The sequence below is a fragment of the Xenopus laevis genome, chromosome 2L (genome assembly GCF_017654675.1).
Source record: "Xenopus laevis strain J_2021 chromosome 2L, Xenopus_laevis_v10.1, whole genome shotgun sequence".
NCBI lineage: Eukaryota > Metazoa > Chordata > Amphibia > Anura > Pipidae > Xenopus > Xenopus laevis.
In genome coordinates this window covers 47,381,058-47,405,619 of record NC_054373.1, presented here as the reverse complement: position 1 = coordinate 47,405,619, position 24,562 = coordinate 47,381,058, and the positions used below count along the sequence as shown (strand labels likewise).

The window sequence follows — 24,562 nt, the reverse complement described above, 5'->3', positions numbered from 1 at the left end:
CTTTCTTACATACAAAAGGCATTAGCTCAAGGAATGCAAACATAGTTCTGCCTCTTAATTAGTCACTGGTAAGGCCTCGTTTCTTATGGAGTGCAGTTTAACAAATTATTGCCATCTTTCTCTGCTTTGCTGACATTATATAACACTATACAATCAGTAGAAAGCTCTCTGACTGAGACAATTTGATGCAGAATATTAAACCCTGTATATTGGAAATATGATTTGTCTGGAGTGGAAAGAAATGTCACACAATCCATATGATTTAGGAGCATCCTTTCATATCTGCAATGTGATTTATTGTTTAGGTTCATGATCATGAAAGTTAATGTAAGGGATGCAGTAGTAATCTATGAAATGATTGCAGATACAGCAACCATAAAAAAAAACAAATTGGGTACATTTTCTTAACTTCATTGTTAAATTATCGCAAAAACACACAAGAAGAATATCTAATAATCTCCAATACAGAAATCTCATAATAGGTCTCCAAAGCCAAAATGTTATTTCCCCATAATATATTATCAATTACCTCTTTAAATTCCTGGATCTGACTTTGATCAAACATGGAAAATACATTTGAACTTGCTCCTTCTGCCTTCTTTTTTGCTTTCTTGGGTGACTAGAAAAACAAAACAAGTCATCATGTAGATAGCTAAAAATATCATTCTTTTGAATTTTATTATTGATGAAATACATTTGTTGCAGTATTCATGATTGATTTAAAGGGGTTGTTCACCTTTAAACGATTTGCATTTTTTATTATTTTTGTTTTTTTTAAGTTATTTACGTTTTATTCAGCAGCTCTCCAGTTTGCAATTCAGCAATCTGTTTGCTAGGGTCCAAATCGAATCATTTCAATTATTCATTTATTTGAATAAGAGACTAGAACATAATTAGGGGAGGGTATGAATAGCAATGTGAGTAGTGATGGGCGAATTTATTCGCCAGGCGCAAATTTGCGGCGAATTTGCGCGATTCACTGCCAGCGAATAGATTCACGAAAATTCACTCGGCGCCGTTTCGTGAATTTTACGCCGTTTTGCGAATTTCGCGGGAAATTTGCAAATTCGCCCATCAATAAATGTGAGTACAAAAGAGTCACAATAACAATAAAAAGAGCATTAGCTTTTTAGATGGGGTCAGTGACCCCCATTTGAAAGCTGGAAAGAGTCAAAAGAAAAAGGCAAATAATAAAAAAAAACTATAAAAAAAAATAAACAATGAACCATTTGAAAAGTTGCTTAACATTGGCCATACTATAACATACTAAAACACATTTAATGCAAGACTATAATTAATGTTTTAATCTTTCATTTTATGCAATTAAAATACTATATAGTTAAAAGGATCTATTATCTACAATGGTCAGGACCTGGGGTTTTCTGGATAACATGTCCTCTCGTAATTTGGCTCTCCATACCTTAAGTTTTCTAAAAAATATTTAAACATTAAATAAACCCAATAGGATTGTTTTGTCCCCAATAAAGCTTAATTATATCTTAGTTTGGATCAAGTACAAGGTACTGTTTTATTATTACAGATTATTTATTATTACATTTGAAAATAGAATGATTTGCTTAAACGGGAGTCTACGGGAGATGGCTTTCCCATAATTCAGAGTTTTCTGGATAACGGTTTCTGAATAACAGATCCCATAGCTGTATTAGAGAACAAATGATAAATAAAACTATGCATGCCAAATGCAGCTCCAATTCCAAATGGAGCAAGCTGTATGTTTAAGCACATAGGAATATATTTTATCAGCCAGACTTATTATTCAGTAATAACCCACTATTGCTATCAATGAACATTATGAAGTAAGACATTGCTCTTATACAGGTCAGTGCTGAGAAGGGGTGTTTGTCCAGCTTTCTCTAGTCTTACTTCATCATCTATCAGTTTGACTCTTGTCAAAGTTGCCATTGTTCAGACAGGCTGATTTCAATCTGCCTAATTATATTTTGGGTTTACTGGCCAATCCCTGTGCTGGAGCTCTAAGGGCCCATGTGATTGTTGTGCTAAGTACTCTTCTCCTACAAAACTACTCCTAATACAAAACTAAAAAAGTACAGCATATAAAACAAGTCAAAGTGGCTTCACACATTGGAAGTTCAGAGATATCCAGATATTGTAGACTTATTGACCTTTTGAAATAAATACACATTCAATAATACAATCAAACATCCACACCCCTCCATCTGCAGAACACACACATTCTGTGATTTCAGCTGTGTCTTACATCAACATTTTTTAATAAGTAATAAACCAGATAGCTTTCAAAGCATTGCTTAATATGAATTTTCGTTTAGCTTTAAATCCTCTTTTAATCGCATGTGTTAAGTAATTATGTTTTCATCAGAGAGAGGAGCCCAAATGATTTCAAATACAAGGGTGTTAATAAGTGGCCGTCTTCTTCCATAACAATTACAACCTATTTAATAAATGAATAAAAGAGCGACATTTGAATCACAGCAGAACGCTGATAATTGTACATGTTTGAATGAATGAAATGTTTAAACGCCACATAAAATGGCAATTGATGAGGGTGTTTCTCATGAAAACGAGACAGAAAGTCGTCTTTCTTTCTTGTTATTGTACAGGGGAACAGGGAGATAATACTTTGTTTAATAGATGATTTTAATGCCTCTAATTGCAAATCTCTTCGTTTAATTATGTACAAAAGGGTGTTTGAACTTTTAAGCTGCTTGTTAATTAAAAAATAGACCATGTTTTTTTTTCAAAAAGGCAAAAATACCTTTTGTCTTGTTCAAATTTTTCTGGCAAAACATTTTGCTAATACATTATTACTGTTATAATTATGGATTTGTTTTAATTGTTGGTCTCCCCTTCCTTATCACACAAGCTAACTATTTACAGTTCTTTATGTCCAGAAGAGACATGTGCCTAGGATGCAATGCTGGGGGTGGCACATGGCACATACCATCTCTGCTTGCGTACCCCTAGTTCCCCTCCAGTGGCAGCCAGCTGTGGGAGCACAAGAGCCATCACACTCTGTGGTCTGCTTGCATCCAGACTAAAGAACCTTTGGAAAACTCTTCAAGTAAGTCCCATCATCCTGTCACTTGTTACCAGTGGCGGGAGTAAGGGCACAGGGGCTTGCCTTGGGTGCTTGTGTTATTTGGCTGTTTCAGTCTGTCTGCTGCCTCTGAAAGACCAACTTTGTTATGACAATGTGGTCCACTTCTCATGATTCACCAATATAATCACTTCCCTTCCTTGTAATGGCCAAACTATATTGTGCTTTTCCATCTCCGTGTTATCCTGAATCTAGGTGGGAATTAGTGACCCACGAGTTGACAGAGTGGGACGACTTGGGTATGGATTGGGTGCAGGTCCTACAATGGGGGTTTTGAGGGTTAGGGTCTGGTGCAGGTTGAGTTTTTCCTGACCTGCATGTCACTATTGCAGAGAAACTATGGGACAGATTCACTAAAGGGCGAAGTGGCTAACACTAGCGACATTTTGCCAGAAATCCTATTGGCACGGACATCGTCAATTTACTAACAGGTGTCAATGACAATTCGCTAGCGAACGGGACCGCCGCTAGCATTCGTTCGCACTCTATCGCCAGTCGTTACTCCGCAAATTCAGCAAAGTGTGAATTTTACTGAACGTTACCTCTTTCGCCAGAGTTGACTTCACCTCCTCAGACCAGACGGACTACTAAAATGAAGCAACATCCTCCTCAATCTTATGTCAGTTACATCATAGCTGGTCTGCATTAAAGTTGTAAAAACGCTGGCAACTTGTCCTTTTTTTAAGCGGGATTGCCTGCAAAAGTCCTAACTATTAAACTTTTTTGAGTTAACATATTTCCCCAGACATTCATTTTAGGGTGGGCTCATGTGAAGGGCATTAGAGGATCTCTTTTGTCTTTGTTCAGGTTCCTTGGACATTTGTAATTAAAAATGGCCACTTCAAGCATTTGCACCAACATCTCTAATAAAGACGTACATATGACTTTAATGTACCCGCCCTATTCAAATTGACCTAAGTGTAAGAGGACTAACAAAGTTTCGCTAGGCAGAAGTGATCACTATTGTAATTTCGCTTTGCAACGCCAAAGTAACGCTAGCGAAAGGTAGCCAGCGTTCAGCACTCAGGACTTCACATTTTAGTGACTTAGCATAGTGGTAACAAATTTTCACCTGCTGAAGTGGAGCGAAGTGTGGCAAAGCGTTCACTGGCAACAATTCGCCACCAAGGTGTTTTACTTGCATGTGCAGGGCTGGATTTCACCCCGGGGGCAACCAGAGGCCAGTGTCCTCTGGCGCCCCTTACACATAAAAAATAATGTGCATACTTTCCATAGCGGAGCACTAAGCGCCTAGTGCTTAGCAATCCTGAATAAAGTTAGTTATCAGAGCAGCTGGGCGGCATGCCACCCCTTTTATGCCATCCTAGGCCCGGGCCTTTGTGTCCTCCTCACAAATCCAGGCCTGTGCATGTGTAATACTGATGAAGCATTAAATAGGGCCTTGCACGGTAGAGTTTTGCTTCCCTGTCCTGCCAAGCAATGTCATCCAAAACTTGCACTATAAGCTTCCCTTGCCAAACTTCATTCTAAATCCAGTTGCAGAATCCACAAATCCAGGAAGATAAATGCTAAATCAAGTTAGATGAATAGTAAAACTATGCAGTTCTTGCACATGTAACATCAATGAGCTATTGTCTCAAACTGCTGTTTCTTATCAAATGTGTTAAAATGTCATGTGTTGCACTGCAATTTCCAGTTATTATCTAACTACTGTACATCAAAAAGCGTAAAACATCCAAGTTTTAAACTCCAGCTCAAACAATATCTGATGATTATAAGTTTTTTTTGGTTGATATCACTCCACAAACACCTTGATTGAAATTCTACCATGGTGAAGTTTGAAAGGTGCAGCATCTTCTATGTAAAACCTATTACAAACGTCACAGCATATGTTCCAGTGTACCTGTATACCTTCTGTCAAAGTTTGTTCTCTCTCCATGTCTAATGGGTTATGAATAAATCCATGTTTCTTTAGATTTATACCTCTTCCATACAAATGAAGGATTATGTTTGTGCCTAGTTTTAGAAGACTTTGTTGTACTTGTCTTGAAACAAATACAACATGCTTGTTATGCTTTCATATGATTATAATAATAGAATTCATCTAGGTCATTCTGTTGCATTATAAAGTTTTATTTGAAGCTGTGTTGGTTTCCTTGTCTATTAATGAGTTTAGGAGGGGTTAATTGTCTCTGTTACATGAGCTTTAGAAAGGGTAGTTCCAGTTACACTATAAACACACAAATATGCTTTAAATCCAATCAATTGTAAATAGTTTATAATTCAATCATTTAATAAATTGCTCTCCAGAAATGTTATTTATAAAGAAAACTCTGCCAAGAGTCAAACAGTTATGGCCAGTATACTAAACAGATGAACTGCTCTCTATGTACCTATTTATCTGCAAAAGGATCACTGCCAGCTAGGGATGCAACAAATCCAGCATTTGGTTCAGGATTTGTCAGAATCTGAGCAATTTTCATTAGGATTCAGCTGAATCCAAGAGCCTGGCCAAATAATAATAGCTGGAAAAATGTCAATGCTGAACTCTAGTTTTCCTGTAGATTGAACTGAAGTACAGGTATGGGACCTGTTATCCAAAATGCAATGTGATGTTCCATTCCTTGAAATCACATGTGCAGGGAATTGTAGGGTTTGGAGGATGCAGGCTTAGGACAACTGGCTGTTGATACAAATTTACAGCAGTCAATCAGCTCAGCAAAGTAGTCAGACAGATCAGCAGGAGAGCAGGGGGCTAGGCTTAGGGAACTGCCAGAAACCATTAAAAATCATGAAAAGTCTGCGTATTTTTTAATTGCAAAGTTGCTTGAAATTATGTTTACTTTTCAAAAAGCTTAAGTTATGGTTTTGTGGAGTTCCCCTTTAATGCGGTGCTGCTTTTTGACAGAGGATGCTGCTGAATCTTACCGCTACCTGCAATAGGTTGACTTTCTGGCGCTGTGAAACTGGAAGTGATATCACTGTGGACAAGAAATTACATCAACGGAGGTGGATCAACCAGATTTGAGGGAAAAATACTTTTAACTCAGGGAGGTGGAGGGGATTAGATACTGCACTTTATCCGGGCACCAAGGCAGGGTACCCAGGGACCCAGGAAGTAGAGCATGGGTTACAGGTTGCAGATCTTAGCCAAACTATCACTCCTAGATTGAACTATAATAAAGGCTATTCTTACATTCAGTGGTGTAGCTAGCTCCCCCTCCAAAAATATTTCATAAGCAAGCTTGGCATGTACCACACAAAAACGCATCCAATGTGAGAAGTGGGACCAGCTTTAAGACAGCAGCAGGGGAAAGCCTGGCAGACCCTGTGACTACCCGATAGCCTCTCTCATCTTCCCCCCCCCCCAGTGTGGGGTTTGCTGTTTAGTAGTTATGCCCCTGCTTACACAACAGCCACTCCTACTGAGCCCTAACTCCACCTCAGGCTCTTCAGCGCCATCCACCCCTCCAACAATGGGGTCCAAAGAAGCAGAACCACATGGTGAATCCCTTTTTACAGACTGTAGACACCAGACACCGCTGGTCAATTGAAGAACTACAAGGGAACCTTATAAGTCCTCTCCCAACTGTAAAGTGCAGGGCACTACTTAAAAAGTAGAGAACCACAAATGTTTCACATCCCTGAACATGCTTTTTCCTTATTTTCCAGCAGAAAGAATGTTTGATGTTGCCATTCCTTGCAGGAAGGTTCATAAATCCTAATCCTGGTTTATAGTTATGATTCCTCCCTAATGTAATGTCTAGATGTTTTATGTTCTCTATATCAGTTTATATATCAACGTGTGGGAGTGTTAAGATGTCTGGAAAAGCTTGTTTAACTCAAACAATACATTTTCATACATTCCTGTATACAACTGAAGTGCACCTTTATAAACTCGACGTAGGGAAGACTGCCCTTCTATACAAGTAGTTCAAATGTTGAATATTTACTCATTTTATTGCAATGCCTTACTCCTGATCCTAATGCCGTTGCCCTCAGGGTACCTTCGATTTTTAATTCTCTCTTATGGGTATAACTTAAATCGAAATATTGAAAGATTTGTGTGTTCCTACACTTCAGTATTTTCTTTCTTCCTGTATAAAGAAATAGGGTGTTTTCTATTTTACTTCCATTTAAAGGGCTTGTTCACCTTTGAATTAACTTTTAGTAAGATGTAGAGAGTGAAAGGCTGAGACAATTTGCAATTGGTTTTCATTTTTTATTATTTTTGGTTTTTGAGTTATTTACCTTTGTATTCAGCAGCTCTCCAGTTTGCAATTTCCACAATCGGATTGCTAGGGTCCACATTACCTTAACAACCATCCATTAATTGAAATAAGAGACTGGAATATGAATAGGATAAACGAGAAAGGTGAGTAATAAAAGTAGCAACAGCAATAAATGTGACCCCCCCATTTGAAAGCTGGAAAGAGTCAGAAGAAGAAGGCAAATAATTCAAAAACTATAAAAAAATAAATAAAAGTGAAGGCCAAAAGTTGCATAGAATTAGCCATACTATAGCATACTGAAAGGTAACATAAAGGTGAACAACCTCTTTAAGAAAAACTTATCATATGGCAAGGGACAGGAAGAGGAGTGACCATCAATTTTAAAGCTCCCGGTTTCATGGCACAGCAATGTGTTCCTCCGTTTGTGTAGAAATGCAGATGGAGAAAAAGGCAATGCAAGCAGATCTGATCCTATCCACTTCTTGCTCAAAGTGTATTGATGGACATTGGTCAGCCTGTGTGCACGCTCACGGAACTGATTGCAGAAACATGAAAGTATGCATTTTCGTACACTCAGGCCTGTTACGCAAGAAGCAGATTTGCTTGGTGTGGAAAAAAACATAATTTTGCATGCGTCGCTGAAGGGTCTCCATCAGGGGGGGCACAGGGTGGACAGCTGTCCCAGGCCTGGCAGAATTAAGGTTTGGACATCGCCACAGATCCGAAGCTTAAGAGCTGAAGCTGTGAACAGGGCTGAAGACCCTAAGTTGTGAATGGAGTCGAAGACCCGAAGTTGCGAACTGAGCCAAAAGTGCTAACAAAGCTGAAGACCCAAAATCACAAACGGAGCAGAAGACCCGAAGCTGCGAAAGGAGCTGAAGACTTCAAACAAAGGACAAGGAAGAAGAACCTGAGGTGAGTTTCACTGAACAACAATGTTTTTTTTAATTTTTATTATATCCCTGGCCACCGATGTTTTATTGTAATCCTCTATGGGCCCCTGGCCACCAATGATTTTTTCAGCTTGTAAGGGGGGACCCTTGCCACCAATGTTTTTTTTTTACCTTGTAGGGGTGGCCCTGGCCACCAATGTTTTTTTTAACATGTAGGGGATGAGGCCTGACCACAAATTAAGTTTTTTTATGGGGGGGGCCTGGCCTGGAACATGGCATAGTTTTTTGTTTAACTTGTAGGGGGGAATCTGGCCACTAAAGGGGTTTTTAACTTGTAGGGGGCCACCACCAATGAAGTTTTGTTTTACTTGTATGGGGGGCCCTGACCACCAGTTGTTTTTTTTTTAACTTGTAGGGATGGCCCTGCCACCAATGAAGATTTTCTAACTTGTATGGGGGCTCCTGACAACCAATTTTCTTTTTTTAATTAGGGGGACCTAAGCCACTAAAGGTTTTTTTTAACTTGTAGGGGGAGCATTTTTTACTGTTATGGGGGGGGCATTGTTATGTTTTGGTAGCCAAGGATGAGTAGAGTATAACAGTGCTTTATTAGCAGGTTCATGCAGCCATTACACAACAGTAACTTCCAACTTTATCACTCTTAAGCAGTATAGAAAGTACTATGTATACACAGTATAACTCTGATGCACAGTCACACCTACAGGCCCTTTGTATAAACACCACAGGCCTGACCACTAATTGGCATTTATGTTTTAATGCCTATGTTTGTGTGGCTTTTTACTGTAGTGTGGGGGTGTGCGGGGTCTGAGGTGGTAGACGGGACCCAGGGGGCCCAGGAAATTTTGTCATACGTGGCCCTTTGATTTCTGATGGTGGCCCTGTGTCACATAGGTTGAGGCCTTCCCTTGTTCGCACGTTCTGCTTCCTCTGTACTTACACCACTGCATCAAAACACTATGAATTGTTTCAGTGGCGTAACTAGATGTTACTGGGCCCCATAGCAAATTCATTTTATGGCCCCCAACATAACCACAAGTTGCCCTTTTTTACCAATATATTTTGAAATTGCTCATTAATTAGGGCCTCATGGGGCCCCTATACCTCCTGGGCCCCCCTGCAGCCGCAGGGTCTGCTTCCTCTGTAGTTACGCCCCTGAATTGTTTCAATTATTTTTACACAGCAGCTAACTTTCTTTGCTTGAACACACAGTAGTTAGCTACATAAAGTCTTACCCAATGTTACTGTCTATGCCCTTTTCTACCCGGCTTTGTTCCCATTCACTTCAACTGATTTCACAAACTCCATTTAAATGTCTAATGTTGGTGTCACATTCTGGCATATGGAGCACCGGTGCTTTTACTGGAATTTTACTCACCAGGAGGCTCCTCAAATTTCAATTCTTCGGCTTTCTAAAAATTGCAATTCATGTTTCTGTTCGTTTGTCTTTGAATTAGCACATTGCACCGCGGTTTAAAAAAATAATAATGCTGGCACTACTTCAATATTTTTCATCATAAGATATTTTGTTGTTGTTGTTGTTGCAAATCCATAAGGCAGAACAAAGCCCTAGCTAACTGCACATTCAAGGAGGCAGTTATGATGGTTCTGTGAACCCTTACACATTTCCCTAATGTTTTCACAAGGCCATAGTGATTTCTTAGCTCAGGTGGTACATTCCAGACACTTTATCAGAAGCGCATCTATTTTCAGACACATGAATCATTGCCCCCAGATCCTTCTGCATACACAGCTCACTCCGGATTGTCGCCAAGCTCAATAAACCCTCCCCGGACTCACAGGAATATAAAAATAGAGAAATACTTTTATGTCATCCTCAGTTACATTCCAGTGTTTTTGTTAAAACAACAGGGCCCCTGCCTCTTCGCCTTCCCAGTAAATTTGTGTGGTCCTTTGCTGCACACGTCATTACATTTTGTTAGTACCCAGCAGCTGAAGCTGAACATGTAATTATATTCACTTGGCTGCCTTTGTCTGGATTAATCCTTTGAAAGTAGATTTAGCAAGCATTTCAAATGTTATGATGCCTCCAATGTTTCTCTTATATTGAAGAATCCCTTCATACATCAAAAAGGAACAAATTCCCCACGGAGTCCATCTGACATAATTAGTACTCGAGCATTTCTAGAGGATTAAAACAATTATCAGCTTTTTTTCAGAATCCCTCTACCGCAATGATAAACGCACATTTTCATACACTCAATAATGTTTATGTAATTCTTTTTATCAGTGTGCTCATGGCTGCAAAGAATGCAGCGGGTGGAGGGGGGAAATGTAATTTCATTTCAGTACACAGAAATCTACACAAATAAACAACACGTACTGGTTTGTCAATATTGCCTTTTAAATTTGTACAAACAAAAATAAACATTAAATAATGAAATTGTCTTCCAAAATGTCTTTAAAACATAGAAGTCCACATTTTTATTAATTGCCAGTTATTATATTTTAACACATCTAGATTTCCTTTTCCTGGTTTATTTTTGTCATTTGTTGGTCTGCATATTATTATAGGTTTAAATTGGAGCTACATGTCCCACTGAGAGCCGGGGAAGGGTTTTATTGAGCAATATTGCATTAAGAATACAACTCTGATGATTCTGGAATATAGACCATGCTTTGGCCCTTGATATAGGTATGGGATCTGTTATCTGGAAACCTGTTATCAAGAAAGGTTCTAATTATAGGAAGGCCATCTCCCATAGACTCAATTTTAATCGAATAATTCAAATTTTTAGAAATTAATTCTACCTCTTGATATGTTGGGGGCCCTAAAATTTATTTGCTGTGGGGCCCAGTAACATGTAGTTACATCACTGAAAGGGAGCCCCCCCCATAATATATATTGGATCTAACTGTCAATGATTATATGACACCCAACTCCTGCATGAAGACAGAATGAAGAGAAACAGATGCTGAGAGAGGAATAATGAAGATAAACTTGATTATTTCAGAAACAATGCAGCATTTTTAGTTGATTGTATTTAGAAAGTTTCCTATTTCAGTATGATAAAGCTTATATTAAATTTTCATTTTTGCGATAGTTCCCCTTTAAGTAAATGGTGAACCACCTCTTTAAGCCTGGAGGAGAAAGTAGAGTTAGGGGGCAGTGAGACTCAGTAATGATGTACAATACCATCTGTTATACTATTCTGTACTCATTTTTAAAAGAACTCTAAGAGCAAAAACAATATTTGAACAAATACAGAGTAATGACAAGGCTTAATAATTCCCCGAATAATATGGCACGGAATATTTTGGAGGCTTTGGAAGCATAAAGTTACTCCGCAGGTATATTTTTACACTGTAACTTACTGAAAAACTTGGCTGGTCAGAGGGCATTCCACCTCCAAGCAAAACAGAAGCATCCAGAGGTTGTTCAGGGTTTTTTTTTTTCAAAGGAAACTTATTTTGGTTGTTATTTTTAGGTTGCTGGTGAGTCACCATTTTTAAACATTCTAACATGCAAGTTTCAACCAAAAAAAGGAACACACGAGCGTTCCATAGGACACGCATACGTTATATAGATCTGTGGTTGTCCCAGTGAATGCAGCACTGCCTGTGTTCAACAGCCCTGTATTCATGTGTGGTTGGAGAGGGAATGCATGTCCCCCCCTTCAACCTCCTCCCTGTCCCCTAACTTGTGTGCCTTTAAGAGGCTGCCCTATGGCACGTGGTAAGAACAGGGTTGGCCTGCACCCCACTGATGTTGCACCATGCACCTCAACCCAGATGCAAGGTCATTTCCCCCCAATATTAGTGACCACAGCTTGAAGTTTAATAAAAGGTTCTTGTACAGGTATGGGACCTGTTATCCAGAATGCTCAGGACCCGGGGTTGTCCAGAAAATGGATATTTCCATAATTTGGATCTTCATACCTTAAGTCTACTGGAAAATCACATAAACATTAAATAAACCCAATAGGCTGGTTCTGCTTCCAATAAGGATTAATTATATCTTTGGATCAAGTACAAGCTACTGTTTTATTATAACAGAGAAAAAGGAAATGTATTTAAAAAATCTGGATTATTTAATTATAATGGAGTCTATGGAAATTTTATGGATAACAGGTTTCCGCATAACGGATTCCATATCTGTACTATAATTCTTACCTAAAATTGCATTATAATGTATATAAAAAAATAGGGCGACAGGCTAATCATGGCTGTTTATAGCAGTGATCAAGATGCCTCTTGTTTTATTGCACCTTATAATCTTCAGCAGCAGAAAGTCATTTAGTGCAGAGCTGTTCTAAAAAGAAATAAAGTGGCTTAGCTTTTTATGCAAAGATATACTTTTTTCTGCTTGCTGGGCAGAACATCAGTAATTAGTAAGTGTGACCTAATTTCCTCCAAACTGTCTCTTGCATCTTACACCTCGGCATTTTCTCCCACACTGCATTAAACATTCTTAACTGCTGCCCAATATTAAATATCATACAGTATATGCTAGCTGCTCGTCTGTTTCCCTTCTTCCAGAATAATTTCTAAGACCAGAATATTGCAGTCATAAATGGTGCAATAGAATATTTATTTACTGCTGTGTAAAAACAGGGGCCATTAAATGCAATAATGATTAGAACTGACAGAATGGTGATCTGCCTTGTTTGTGTCATCAAAGTATAGGGACCAGATTATAATTTACAAACATGAATTAAAGGGAACTAAGCATCTCTGTAAATGATAGTGTAATGCCAATATGCACATAAGGTGACTTTATGACTTTGGTAATTATTATAAACCAAGAAGGGAAGTCAAGGGTAGGATCCTCTTGCATCAATTGGCCCCCTATTCAATCAAGAACTTTTGGATTTCAGAATCCATCTCTATGGCTGATGGATCACAACCTTGTGCTTTAACCCTTAATAATATGCTGAGGAATGCTGAGCATCACAGACCAGCAGCACAAGGGTGGAACAACACTGCTATGGAATATTTAAGTCCTTTTTAATGGATGCATCAGACTTGATCAGAAGTTCACTGACAATGCAGTATTAGGGAGGCTAGGGAGAAGTGACCCCATCCTATGTGTGTAGATGAGATAGACCTATTCCCTGCCCATTAGTTAAAACGGGGTGAAAGTTCTATTATTATTAAATCCCCTCAAAAATATGTATTTAAGCTAATTTTACCCTCCCTCCAATATTCAATATATGTATACTGTATATCTAATACATTGCAATGGAAAGAAAAAAATAAATGAACATAGGCCTAAAATAGTAAGAATTTCACATTTCCTAGTTTAAAGCTGGTCTTTGGGTGTTGACTGGAAAGGAAGTGCTAGGAAGGTGCAGTGCCCTACATTTCCTGCCAGCTGATAATATATGCTGATGGGAAGCTTCAGCCATAATGTATTATTAAGTCAGAAAATCTAAAGGGATTGCATGAATTTGCTTTAGTTATGGTAAAGTACAATATTGCCCAGCTGAGACTCCTGGGAATCGTTGCTTGAATGGCCATGAGTTTGATGTTACTGTTATTATTAGAGAGATATGATCAGATAATTATATTTATATTGTACAGAGATAGAAACATGCATCCATACTTACAAAACTGATGAACTGAGATAGATAGATAGATAAATAGATAGATAGATAGATAGATGATAGATAGATAGATAGATAGATAGATAGATAGATAGATAGATAGATAGATAGATAGATGATAAATAGATAGATAGATAGATAGATAGATGATAAATAAATAAATAGATAGATGATAAATAGATAGATAGATAGATAGATAGATAGATAGATAGATAGATAGATAGATAGATAGATAGATAGATAGATGATAAATAGATAGATAATAGATAGATAGATAGATAGATAGATAGATAGATAGATAGATAGATAGATAGATAGATAGATAGATAGATAGATAGGTAGATAGATAGATAGATGATAAATAGATAATGATAGATAGATGATAGATAGATAGATAGATAGATAGATAGATAGATAGATAGATAGATAGATAGATAGATAGATAGATAGATAGATAGATAGATAGATGATAAATAGATAGATAGATGATAAATAGATAGATAGATAGATAGATAGATAGATAGATAGATAGATAGATGATAAATAGATAGATAATAGATAGATAGATAGATAGATAGATAGATAGATAGATAGATAGATAGATAGATAGATAGATAGATAGATAGATAGATGATAAATAGATAGATAATGATAGATAGATAGATAGATAGATAGATAGATGATAAATAGATAGATGATAAATAGATAGATAGATAGATGATCAATAGATAGATAGATAGATAGATAGATAGATAGATAGATAGATAGATAGATAGATAGATAGATAGATAGATGGATAGATAAAGTAAGGCTATTCCAGCAACCTTTCCTGTTCATGCAACAATTCAGATCAAACGAAAAAGGACAATCAAAATGTTATCAAAACATACTTGACATCACTTCTAACAAAACATCCCACAGAAAATGGAGCAAGATATTTTTTTCAGTGTATTTACAGAAAGCACGGATCCAAGACAGAGTAACAAATACTTGAAGATTTTGATTGATTTGAACAACATGTCCCCGTGGCCTGGGCAATTAAAAACTGCAGCTTTTTCAGGTCATTCACCATTTCAAATAATAAAGCTTGTCATTGTCTTTTATACTACCTATGTGTTCTCCAAATAAATCCTTATTTATAGGTGTACAAAACACGAAATGGCTTAGAGGTAAAAGGGGCATTCTGACCATATATAAATACTGAGACTAATAGCTGAATTATGCTCAATAAACAGCCAATAAAGCCACAACAACCTAATGAGATGTTTTCTTGCTATAGCCTGGCATCAACAAGGCCCAGTAAAGTTGTTTGGTCCTAGAGGACAACCATTCTAGTTAAAGGAAACAGGGACCCCGTGAATGAGGTAAAGTCATTTACAGGACTAGCTATTTGTAATAGTACATTCTAGGAACATAACGTATTAAGGAAAAGTTATAAAGAGCAGCCTGTGCTCCAACAAGGATTGATAGCTGGAGATAGCTCTCCTCTAGGCTTTGCTTACCTAAATTGAAGGAACTGCAGTACTGAAGAGCAATTCAGATTATATTCTACTGTAGGGGGATCAGAATAGTTTCCAATAAAAACCCTAATTGTGAACTTTAAACCTACCAGGCCATCTCCACAGTGGTGTCACAGAACCCTACATATGACTGTATCTGACATTTAATCCACCCAATACTACCTCATTGCTTGTGAGTATATTATGGCGCTTTGACAATAAAGCCTTTGTTCTATTTTGAACCATTTTTATCTTTATTTTATACAACAGCAACATAGGTGTCATTATACAACACTCTCTTCCATTTAGTGAAGGCTCATCATGGGTGACAGAGTTTACTGTGACCTGTGTTCTACCTTAACTAGCTGGGAAAACCAAATACTGTTCTATTTGACCATTCTTCATGAGTAAAGCCAGGCTAACCCCATGTCTAAGAGACAATTCCCCCAAATGAGGTAAGCATTTTACCAAGTTTCCTTTAAAGAGGTCATATCATCAGTTCATTGTATTGAAATAAGTCGACAATGCAAAATGAATCCCTTTTTTATAGACAACAAAATATTTACAAACACTTTGTTCACTCCGCTTGCCTGCCCCATTTTACAATAAATCCATTTACTACATTTCCATTAAACCTAAGATAATTACATCTTAGGGGTAATGATGAGCAAAACTGTTCCAAAAATTTTTTTATATTTAATTTTGAAATTTGACATGGGGCTAGACATATGGTCAGTTTCCTAGCAGCCCTCAGTCATGTAACTTGTGCTTTAATAAACTTCAGTCACTCTTTACTGCTGTACTGCAATTTGGAGTGATATCACCCCTCCCTCCCCCCCCAGCAGCCTAACAACAGAAGAATGGGAAGGTAACCAGATAAAAGCTCCCTAACACAAGATAACATCTCCCTGGCAGATTAAAGAACAGCACTCAATAGTAAAATCCAGGTCCTACTGCAACACATTCAGTTACATTGAGCTGGAGAAACAACAGCCTGCCAGCAAGCAGTTCCATCGTAAAGTGCTGGCTTTTTCTGAAAGCACATGACCAGGCAAAATGACCTGAGATGGCGCCTACACACCAATATTATAAATTAAAAAAATACACTTGCTGGTTCAAGAATTACATTTTATACTGTAGAGTGAATTATTTACAGTGTAATTTAGAAATAAAAATCGTGACAGAATCCCTTTAAGGCCTTTTTCTTCATTTGAAAACTGCACTTAATGGAGAACTAAACCCTTAATTTAAAAAACCCTACCCCCTACCCTACATAGACCCCCCCTCTCTGCTCCCACCCCCCAGCCTAAGTGTTACCCCTGGTAAATGGCCCTAACCCTTCAGTGCAGATTCAGGGAGTTCACAGGCGTCTTCTTCTCTAACCCTTGGGTATTCTTCCAACAATTCAGCAATTTACATGGATATCAGGGCATGCGCAGAAGTTCGGGACCGGCAGATTGCCCCAACTGCACATGCGCCGATAGGTCACTTACTTCCCAAAGATTACCAAAGAGAAGAAGATGGCACCCGTGAACTCCAATGCTATGAATCTGCTCCGAGGGGTAAGTAAAGAGTTGGGGGCATTTACCAGGGGTAACAGCTAGGCTGGCATATTATATCACACATCATGGACAGTGTTAAGGGGTTCCATTAGAATGAAATCAGTGTACATCAGGGCAAATGTCTATATAACAAGAACATTATCAAATGTGGCATCATTCCAATAATCATCTCAGAGCAAGTCTTTTTCTGCATTTGTTCATCCATTAAGCAAAGAAACGAAAGCTAAAATCGATTGCTTGCTGCAAAGAAGCATAAAATCCTACCATTGTGATGCTGTTGCCTTGAGTCACTGAGTACCAAGTACCAAATCTTCAGAAACAATGGCACCTGGCTTTTATAGTGTCACACAAGAGCAAAGCATGATTGCTCCAAGTTTAGACAATAGATGTAAGGCTGGAAAAGTTTAGTAATAGTATCTGAGAATTATTCCAAGCATCTGTTTGTGCTGCCCATTGTTTTCCAGAGAAAATGTAGTTGATTGTAGGAGGCTCTTTTAACATCGGTGCTGGTGGATTGCAAGTCTTGTATGGAATTCAGGCAGCCATTCAAAGGCCTTACATGATTTAATGGATGTTCTTATCATGATCTTTTTAAAATGAGCATTTTGATGAGGCAGCACATGGTTTGGTATATAAATCTGAAGGGCTAGGCATTTCATTTGGATGTAGCCCTGGCACTTTCAGAGTGAAGGTATTAAAGAACTGCAGGGTATTCCATTAAGGATGGACCGTAATAATGCTTTTTGGTATACAGTTACAGGACACCTGATTAAAAGTCATGATATATACTTGGAAAACTATTTTAGGAGCTATATGGTAGACTTTACTGTGAGTTAAGATCTATTAGCCCTCTGCTGACAAGTTCTATGTTTACGAATGAAATGCTAAAATGTGTTTCTCCGAGAACGTATGTAAATAGCTACCAATGGTTTCCTAGTGCACAGCAGTTAGAGGTCAGGCTAGGAAGCAACCATTTCTGCTTTGGCAGTGTTTTCAGTGATATAACACAATGAAAAAGAAACTTTTTGTTACAACATTAATGTGTTGCTTAAGTGCCATAGAAAACATTTTTCCCCTTTTATTATTGTGTTATCCAGATGAAGGCAGACATTCCCCAGTCTTGCTTTTTATGATTTCCGGGCTGAAATCAAAAGTATTCAACGTCCTAACTATGGGCTTAAATTAATCTGTTTTAAGACTCATATTAGGGTTTTCCCATAAGAAACCTTTCTACTTTACAAATCCAATCAAGATTTCCAGCCAAAGGAAATATAAAGTAGAGGGTCTAAAAACAAAAGAAAATGTAATCAATCTATTGTCTTGTTGTGCAGAAGTATTTCCATTGTGAAATGTCTTTTTTTCTGATTGCAAATCATTTCTAATATCTATTTTCGTATTATTTCTATATCTATCTATCTATCTATCTATCTATCTACTGTATATCTATCTATCTATCACTATGATCTATCTATCATCTATCTATCTATCTATCTATCTATCTATCATCTATCTATCTATCTATCATCTATCTATCCATCTATCCATCTATCCATCTATCTATCTATCTATCATCTATCCATCTATCCATCTATCTATCTATCTATCTATCTATCTATCTATCTATCTATCTATCTATCTATCCATCATCTATCTATCTATCTATTTATCTATCTATCTATCTATCTATCTATCTATCTATCTATCTATCTATCTATCAATCTATCAATCTATCCAGTCTTAAAAAAATAACCATAATGCTGATGTGATGTACATAGTAATTTTTGTAAATTTTGTAATTTTTTTTCAATACAGATTTTTTTTAAAATCTTACTTCGTGGACTGTTTTTTGATGTCATAAACTGGTTGCTTTTCTTTGTCTGCACACAGCTCTTATATTGAGTAAAGCACTGATAAATAAAACAATAAAGTCTTTGGACCTGTAGCCCCTTTTATCTTTTTCACGCTTGAAATGCATGAGTCCATCTCCAATAGGCTCCATTTTAATAAAATAATTACATTTTTAAAAAACGATTTCCTTTTTCTCTGTAGTAATAAAATATTACCATCTACTTGATCCCAATTCAGATATCATTAATCCTTATTGGATACAAAATAAGCCTAGTGGGTTTGATTAATGCTTAAATGATTTTCTAGTAGATTTAAGGTATGGAGATACTATTTACGGAAAGACTCCTTATCCGGAAATCTCCAGGTCCCAAGCATTCAGAATAATAGGTCTCATACCTGTATTTCTAACTAACAGAGTAATTCTGAGACATATGCTGTTGTTACATCTGGAGTGCTAAAGATTGTAGGCTATTCCAGGGTTACATATTACCTGTTTCTTGTCTGTCTCTTTACCTCCCATCAGAAGCAGCAGAGCAGAGTCTTTATTACTGAGCATGCAGATCTGTGGCCTCATTTACAAAGTGCAGGACAAGGTGCAATGTGCAAAAAAAGGGGCACCCCCCCCCCATATTTTTGCACCCTGTCCCTCACTTTGCACCAAGGTGCAGAGCATGAAGCCCCTTAGTTCCTCTAGCAAATGTACCTGGGGCATTTAAAACAATTAATTTTAAAGATAAGGGGCCTCAATAACAAACACTTTTGTTTCTCAAGCCCACAACTACAGACTTGTTAAAGGGATACTGTCATGGGAAAACGTGTTTTTTTCAAAACGCATCAGTTAATAGTGAATTCTGCACTGAAATCCATTTTTCAAAAGAGCAAACAGATTTTGTTATATTCAGTTTTGAAATCTGACATGGGGCTAGACATATTGTAGATTTCCCAGCTGCCCCCAGTCATATGACTTGTGCTCTGATAAACTTCAAACACTCTTTACTGCTGTACTGCAAGTTGCAGTGATTTCACTCCCTCCCCCCCCCCCCCACAGCAGTCTAGCAACAGAACAATGGGAAGGTAACGAGATAGCAGCTCCCTAACACAAGATAACAGTTCCCTTGAAGATCTAAGAACAGCACTTAAAAGAACAGTTACACCAAAAACTGAAAGTGTTTTAAAGTAATGAAAATATCATGTAGTGTTGCCCTGCACTGGTAAAACTGATGTGTTTGCTTCAGAAACACTATAGTTGAAATAAACAAGCTGCTGAGTAGCAATGGCGGAAATTTAAAAACGCCTATATGGCACAGGATAAATAATGGATAACTGATAGCATTATGTTCTACAGAGCTTATCTGCTGTGTAACTTGAGCCTTTTCTCCTTTGAATGGCTGCCCCATTGCTACACAGCAGCTTATTTATATAAACAATAGTAGTGTTTCTGAAGCAAAGACAACAGTTTTACTAGTGCAGGGCAACACTGCATTATATTTTTATTACTTTAAAACAATTAAATTTTTTGATTTACTGGTCCTTTAATAGTAAAAGACAAGTCCCACTGAGACTGATTTAGTTACATTAAGAAAAGAAAACAAACAAAAAATTATGAATTCAAATCACCTCGCTATGGGAAGTGATATGACAACATCCACTCAGCTATGGAAGCACATATGAAAAAAAGCTTAATGCGCACAGTCACATTATTGTAGTTTATTACTGTTCTTTTATAGCAAGGCAGAACGCCCAGTTGTTTTCTTGGCTAATGTATGAACTAATGCTAAGAACAAAATGTCAGTCCCTAGAGTTGCTGTAAATATCCACAGATCAGTATCTCCATGCAGGAACATCTGTTGACCTCTGTCTCTTTCACCATACGTCATTAGTATCAATATGAGGAAAGCTAAGCATGAGAATCATTAGAATATTAATGGGCAGATTTATTAACGTTCGAGTTGTGTTTTCCATGAACATTTGAGTTTTTGAGATTATTTTGGAATCAAAAATCTATTTTTTGGTTAAAAAAAAACCCCCACATTTTTCGAGATTTATTATACCCGACCCTGGAAATAGCTTGAATCCGAAAATACCCCAGTCTAAAACCTGTCAAGGAGTCAATGGCAGAAGTCCCCTGAAACATTTAGAGATGTTAATAGCCTTCATGATGTTTGAGTTTTTTTTGGAGGGTTTTGCCAGAAAACTCGAACAATTTGAGTGATTTAAGTTTTTTTCCACCAAAAACTTGATTAATACGAGTTGTTAACCCCAAACTTGCTGAATCTAGTTTTTTCCATTCAAAGTTCTTTTTTAAAGGACCAGTAATATCAAACAAATGTTAACAAAAATTTGTTAGTATACATCGGAAAAAAAAAAAGACAGAGACAAATTAAACTTTAAAATCGCAAAGTCTTTATTAAAAACGAACTTACCGAAACTTTGCTTGCATTCCTCTTCAAAAAGCGATCGGCCGATCCATCATGCGGTTCTCGATTTTTCCTCCCTGCCTTCCTTATAGGAGATAGCCAGGGAGGAGAAATCGAGTGCCACACGATGGATCGTAGCAGAGTTTCGGTACGTTATTCTTAATAAAGGCTTTGCTTCCATAGCCTGCCTGTGTGTATTTCTGTACTATGCAGAGTTATTTTGCAGGTACAATGGCAAAACTTAAATGTGGTTGCAGCACCCCTGCACCCATTCCTTTAGTTGTAGTCTTATGTCTTGAAAAATTTGTGGTCTGGTGATCTGGTTGATCACTCCGATAAAAGTCCCAAGTGGTGGGGGAGAATCAGGCCTTTGGGACCAATGCCCACTTTTTTCCAAGAAATGCAGCCATAAAGGGAGGTGCCATTCTTTGAAAACTATGACCATAGGTAAATAGTTAGGACCACAATATGGGTTTCACACTGACGTAGTACAGTGACTTACCAATTTTATGATCATACAGTAACTTTGTAACTAAAAACAGTGTTTTAAAGATAAAAGACATATCAAATTGCTAATTAAACAGATAACATGGTGATGTACATTGTATGTAACTCACACAGGAAATTCATAATAATCCCAAAAAAAAAGATCCTTTACAAATATAATTACTAATAACAATCCCGTTAGTATTTCACATATGTACAGTATGGTGTGAATTATAACTCTGATACATTTCTTGAGAAATCCCCTAGTATTAAAAAATGGAAATAAATTTGTTGTCATGTAAAATGATTGAGCTGTATGAAACCTCAATTTTAGTTAAATTGTATATTCAAATTCACAAAGTCTTCCTATTACAGTAGGCCTCTTCCATATTTAAATAAAAATATTATCTTTATCCCCTGGGAGACTGAAAGCTATGATAATTTTTGAGTTGTTACAAAATTTTCAATCTTCCCAGCTGTCCCATTAAGTGCATTTTAGATGTAACTGCCTCGATTCACTGCAATATTATCATTAAGAGTAATTTTGTAGCTCAATTTTTGCCCATTAACTCCGCACTGTAGATAAATTCCCCAGTGTTTTTTCAAACTAGTACTTTCCATCTGAATATACAGGAACGATTTTTTCTGAAACACAAATGCATGGGATTCGTCAAACAAGTTACAACAACAGGAAGTAGATTAACGTGTGGGTTTTTTTCTGGACCATTTATGTTCAAAAAAATAAATAGATAAAAAAATATAAAAGAAAATGTTTGTTGTGATATGAAAATGAATTTAGTTAAATACTAATCAATATTAGATCAAATTAAAAGAGGGAGCATGGTCACAATAACTGCTGCAGTGATGACCCATTCAGCCAATAGTTGGTTCAGTGCAGAGCAATAATAGTTCCTAGCCAGAAACTGGCTTTAATAACTTGATGGTGGACTGGTAACTGCCACTAGGAAGTTCCAATGCTATGGCTTCAACTTTAAGGGTAATACATAATGATATGAAGAAGCTTATAAATGTACATTCAGTGTCGAGTGCAGTAGATGATGGGGTTAACTTACCCAGAAAGAAAGGGGGGGTCCAGGTGCTCGAACCCCAGACCTTCAGCTCAGGGAGGCAAATGATGCAATTGGATTAAGAAGGGCTGGCACATACCAGACCACACTCCGTACATTGATATAGTAAAAAAAGTATTTATTAAAGGGATACTGTCATGGGAAAAAAAAACATTTTTCAAAATGAATCAGTTAATAGTGCTGCTCCAGCAGAATTCTGCACTGAAATCCAATTCTCAAAAGAGCAAACAGATTTTTTTGTATTCAATTTTGAAATCTGACATGGGGCTAGACCCTTTAATCAAAAAACATCACAGCAAAGTCTTATGCGTTTCGTGCCTTAGGGGCACTTAGTCATAGGCTGGATATTTAAATTAAAAAGGACCAATCACAAACATGTATCCAACAGCCAACCCAAAGAGGCAGGGATTGAAAATAAACCAATCGGAAGCATGTTTAGAATGACCAATCCAAAAACATCATTACAGATTAGGTACAACCATCAATAGATGGTTTTTTTTGCAAAAAGATTGGGCCGATAAATAGCATAAATATAGTTTAAACAGGATGACAACGTACAGATATTAAGTTAGTATTTAAAGTACATATTTATTATTTTAGACAAAGCATGAGATATTGTATTCCAGGTTCATTCCAAGTGGCTGTCTAGTTTCCAAAAAGAATATCCCTTTGCTTCTTGTTTTAGAAGTTTGTCTAAAATGCTCCCACCTCTAATATGTGGATAAATCTTCTCCATACCAATTACAGAGAAGAAAATGAGGGATCTATTTTTACTTGTAGCAATATGGCTGGCTACAGTAGCAGAACTATTTGGATCTTTTATATCACGTATAGTGATGGGCAAATTTATTCGGCAGGTGAATTCTAAGCGAATTTCGCCGCAGACTAATAAATTTGCAAAACTGCCATGAAAATTCGCTGGCATCCCGTCTTTTGGACGCCGGTGCATTCTCGCTGGTGCACAAAAGTGAGACACCGACAGTGTTTTGCGATTTTTTTCACTGTTTCGTGCATTTGGCGGGGAATTCGCAAATTTTTCGTCGAAGCCAAACGGGACAAATTCGCCATCACAAATTACGTTTATGTTCCCTGATTCTCTCTTTTAATGTACAACATGTTTGACCAACATATTGTTGGAGGCATTTTTTACATGTGATAAGATATACAACATACAATTGATATATTATCTAATATTGTATGTTTTATTGGATATAGAGGACGAAAAAGTGGTGGTTGACATAATTACATGTGATGCACCTAGGAGCTCCACACTTATACATTCCCTTTGTCTTCAGCCAAGTATTGTGAGTAGGTTCAGAACTCTGTATAAGGCTGGGGATAAAAGATCGCCAATATTTTTAGAGCATCTAGAGACAAAACGGCATTTTGATCCTAATAACTTGATGGCGGACTGGTAACTGCCACTAGGAAGTCCCAATACTATGGCTTCAACTTTAAGAGTAATACTTAATGATGTATTTTACACCACAGGAGGAAAAACGCTTAAATGTTAATGAAAGATCTTTTAATCTTTTGTAATTTATTGTTACATTACATTTTATAGAGTAGCCTATAAAATATTCATATATCTCATGTCCTTACCTATAGGGCAGGAGTTCACAGTAAAATGGTTCCATCCAAAAAGGGACATCAAATCCAGAAGTGATGAACACTAAGCTTAAACTCATGGAACCCACAGGTTGGGTGGATTCAGGTCAAAAAAAGGGATTTCCAGGTGCAGGTGCAGATGAGCGTTAGTTCAAACTTCTAGCAGAGATTTTCCCTTTTGTGGTGTAATACCAATGACCCCTTCCCTATGGCTATGGCTGGTCCCACCATAGTCATAATATGTCATCAGTGTGGCATCAGTTTGGTTGCAGGTCAAACAAGTAGA

The 24,562-nt window shown here is 37.3% G+C and overlaps 1 protein-coding gene across 3 annotated transcripts in view; it reads right to left on the bottom strand.

Annotated features, from left to right (window-relative positions):
* myl10.L (myosin light chain 10 L homeolog) overlaps positions 1 to 24,562 on the bottom strand; it is a 64,199-nt gene that overhangs the window by 19,475 nt on the left and 20,162 nt on the right. Inside the window, exons 1-2 of one of the 3 annotated variants that reach the window (XM_041581827.1) lie at positions 17,094 to 17,185; positions 530 to 619 (exon numbers count right to left, since the gene is read on the bottom strand). In XM_041581827.1, the coding sequence (XP_041437761.1) occupies positions 530 to 619; positions 17,094 to 17,096 (93 nt within the window). In that variant the 5' untranslated portion in view covers positions 17,097 to 17,185. Of the gene's footprint in view, positions 1 to 529; positions 620 to 9,579; positions 9,959 to 17,093; positions 17,186 to 24,562 lie in introns of those variants that run through there. The other 2 variants (XM_041581828.1, XM_041581826.1) reach the window with 2 other exon arrangements.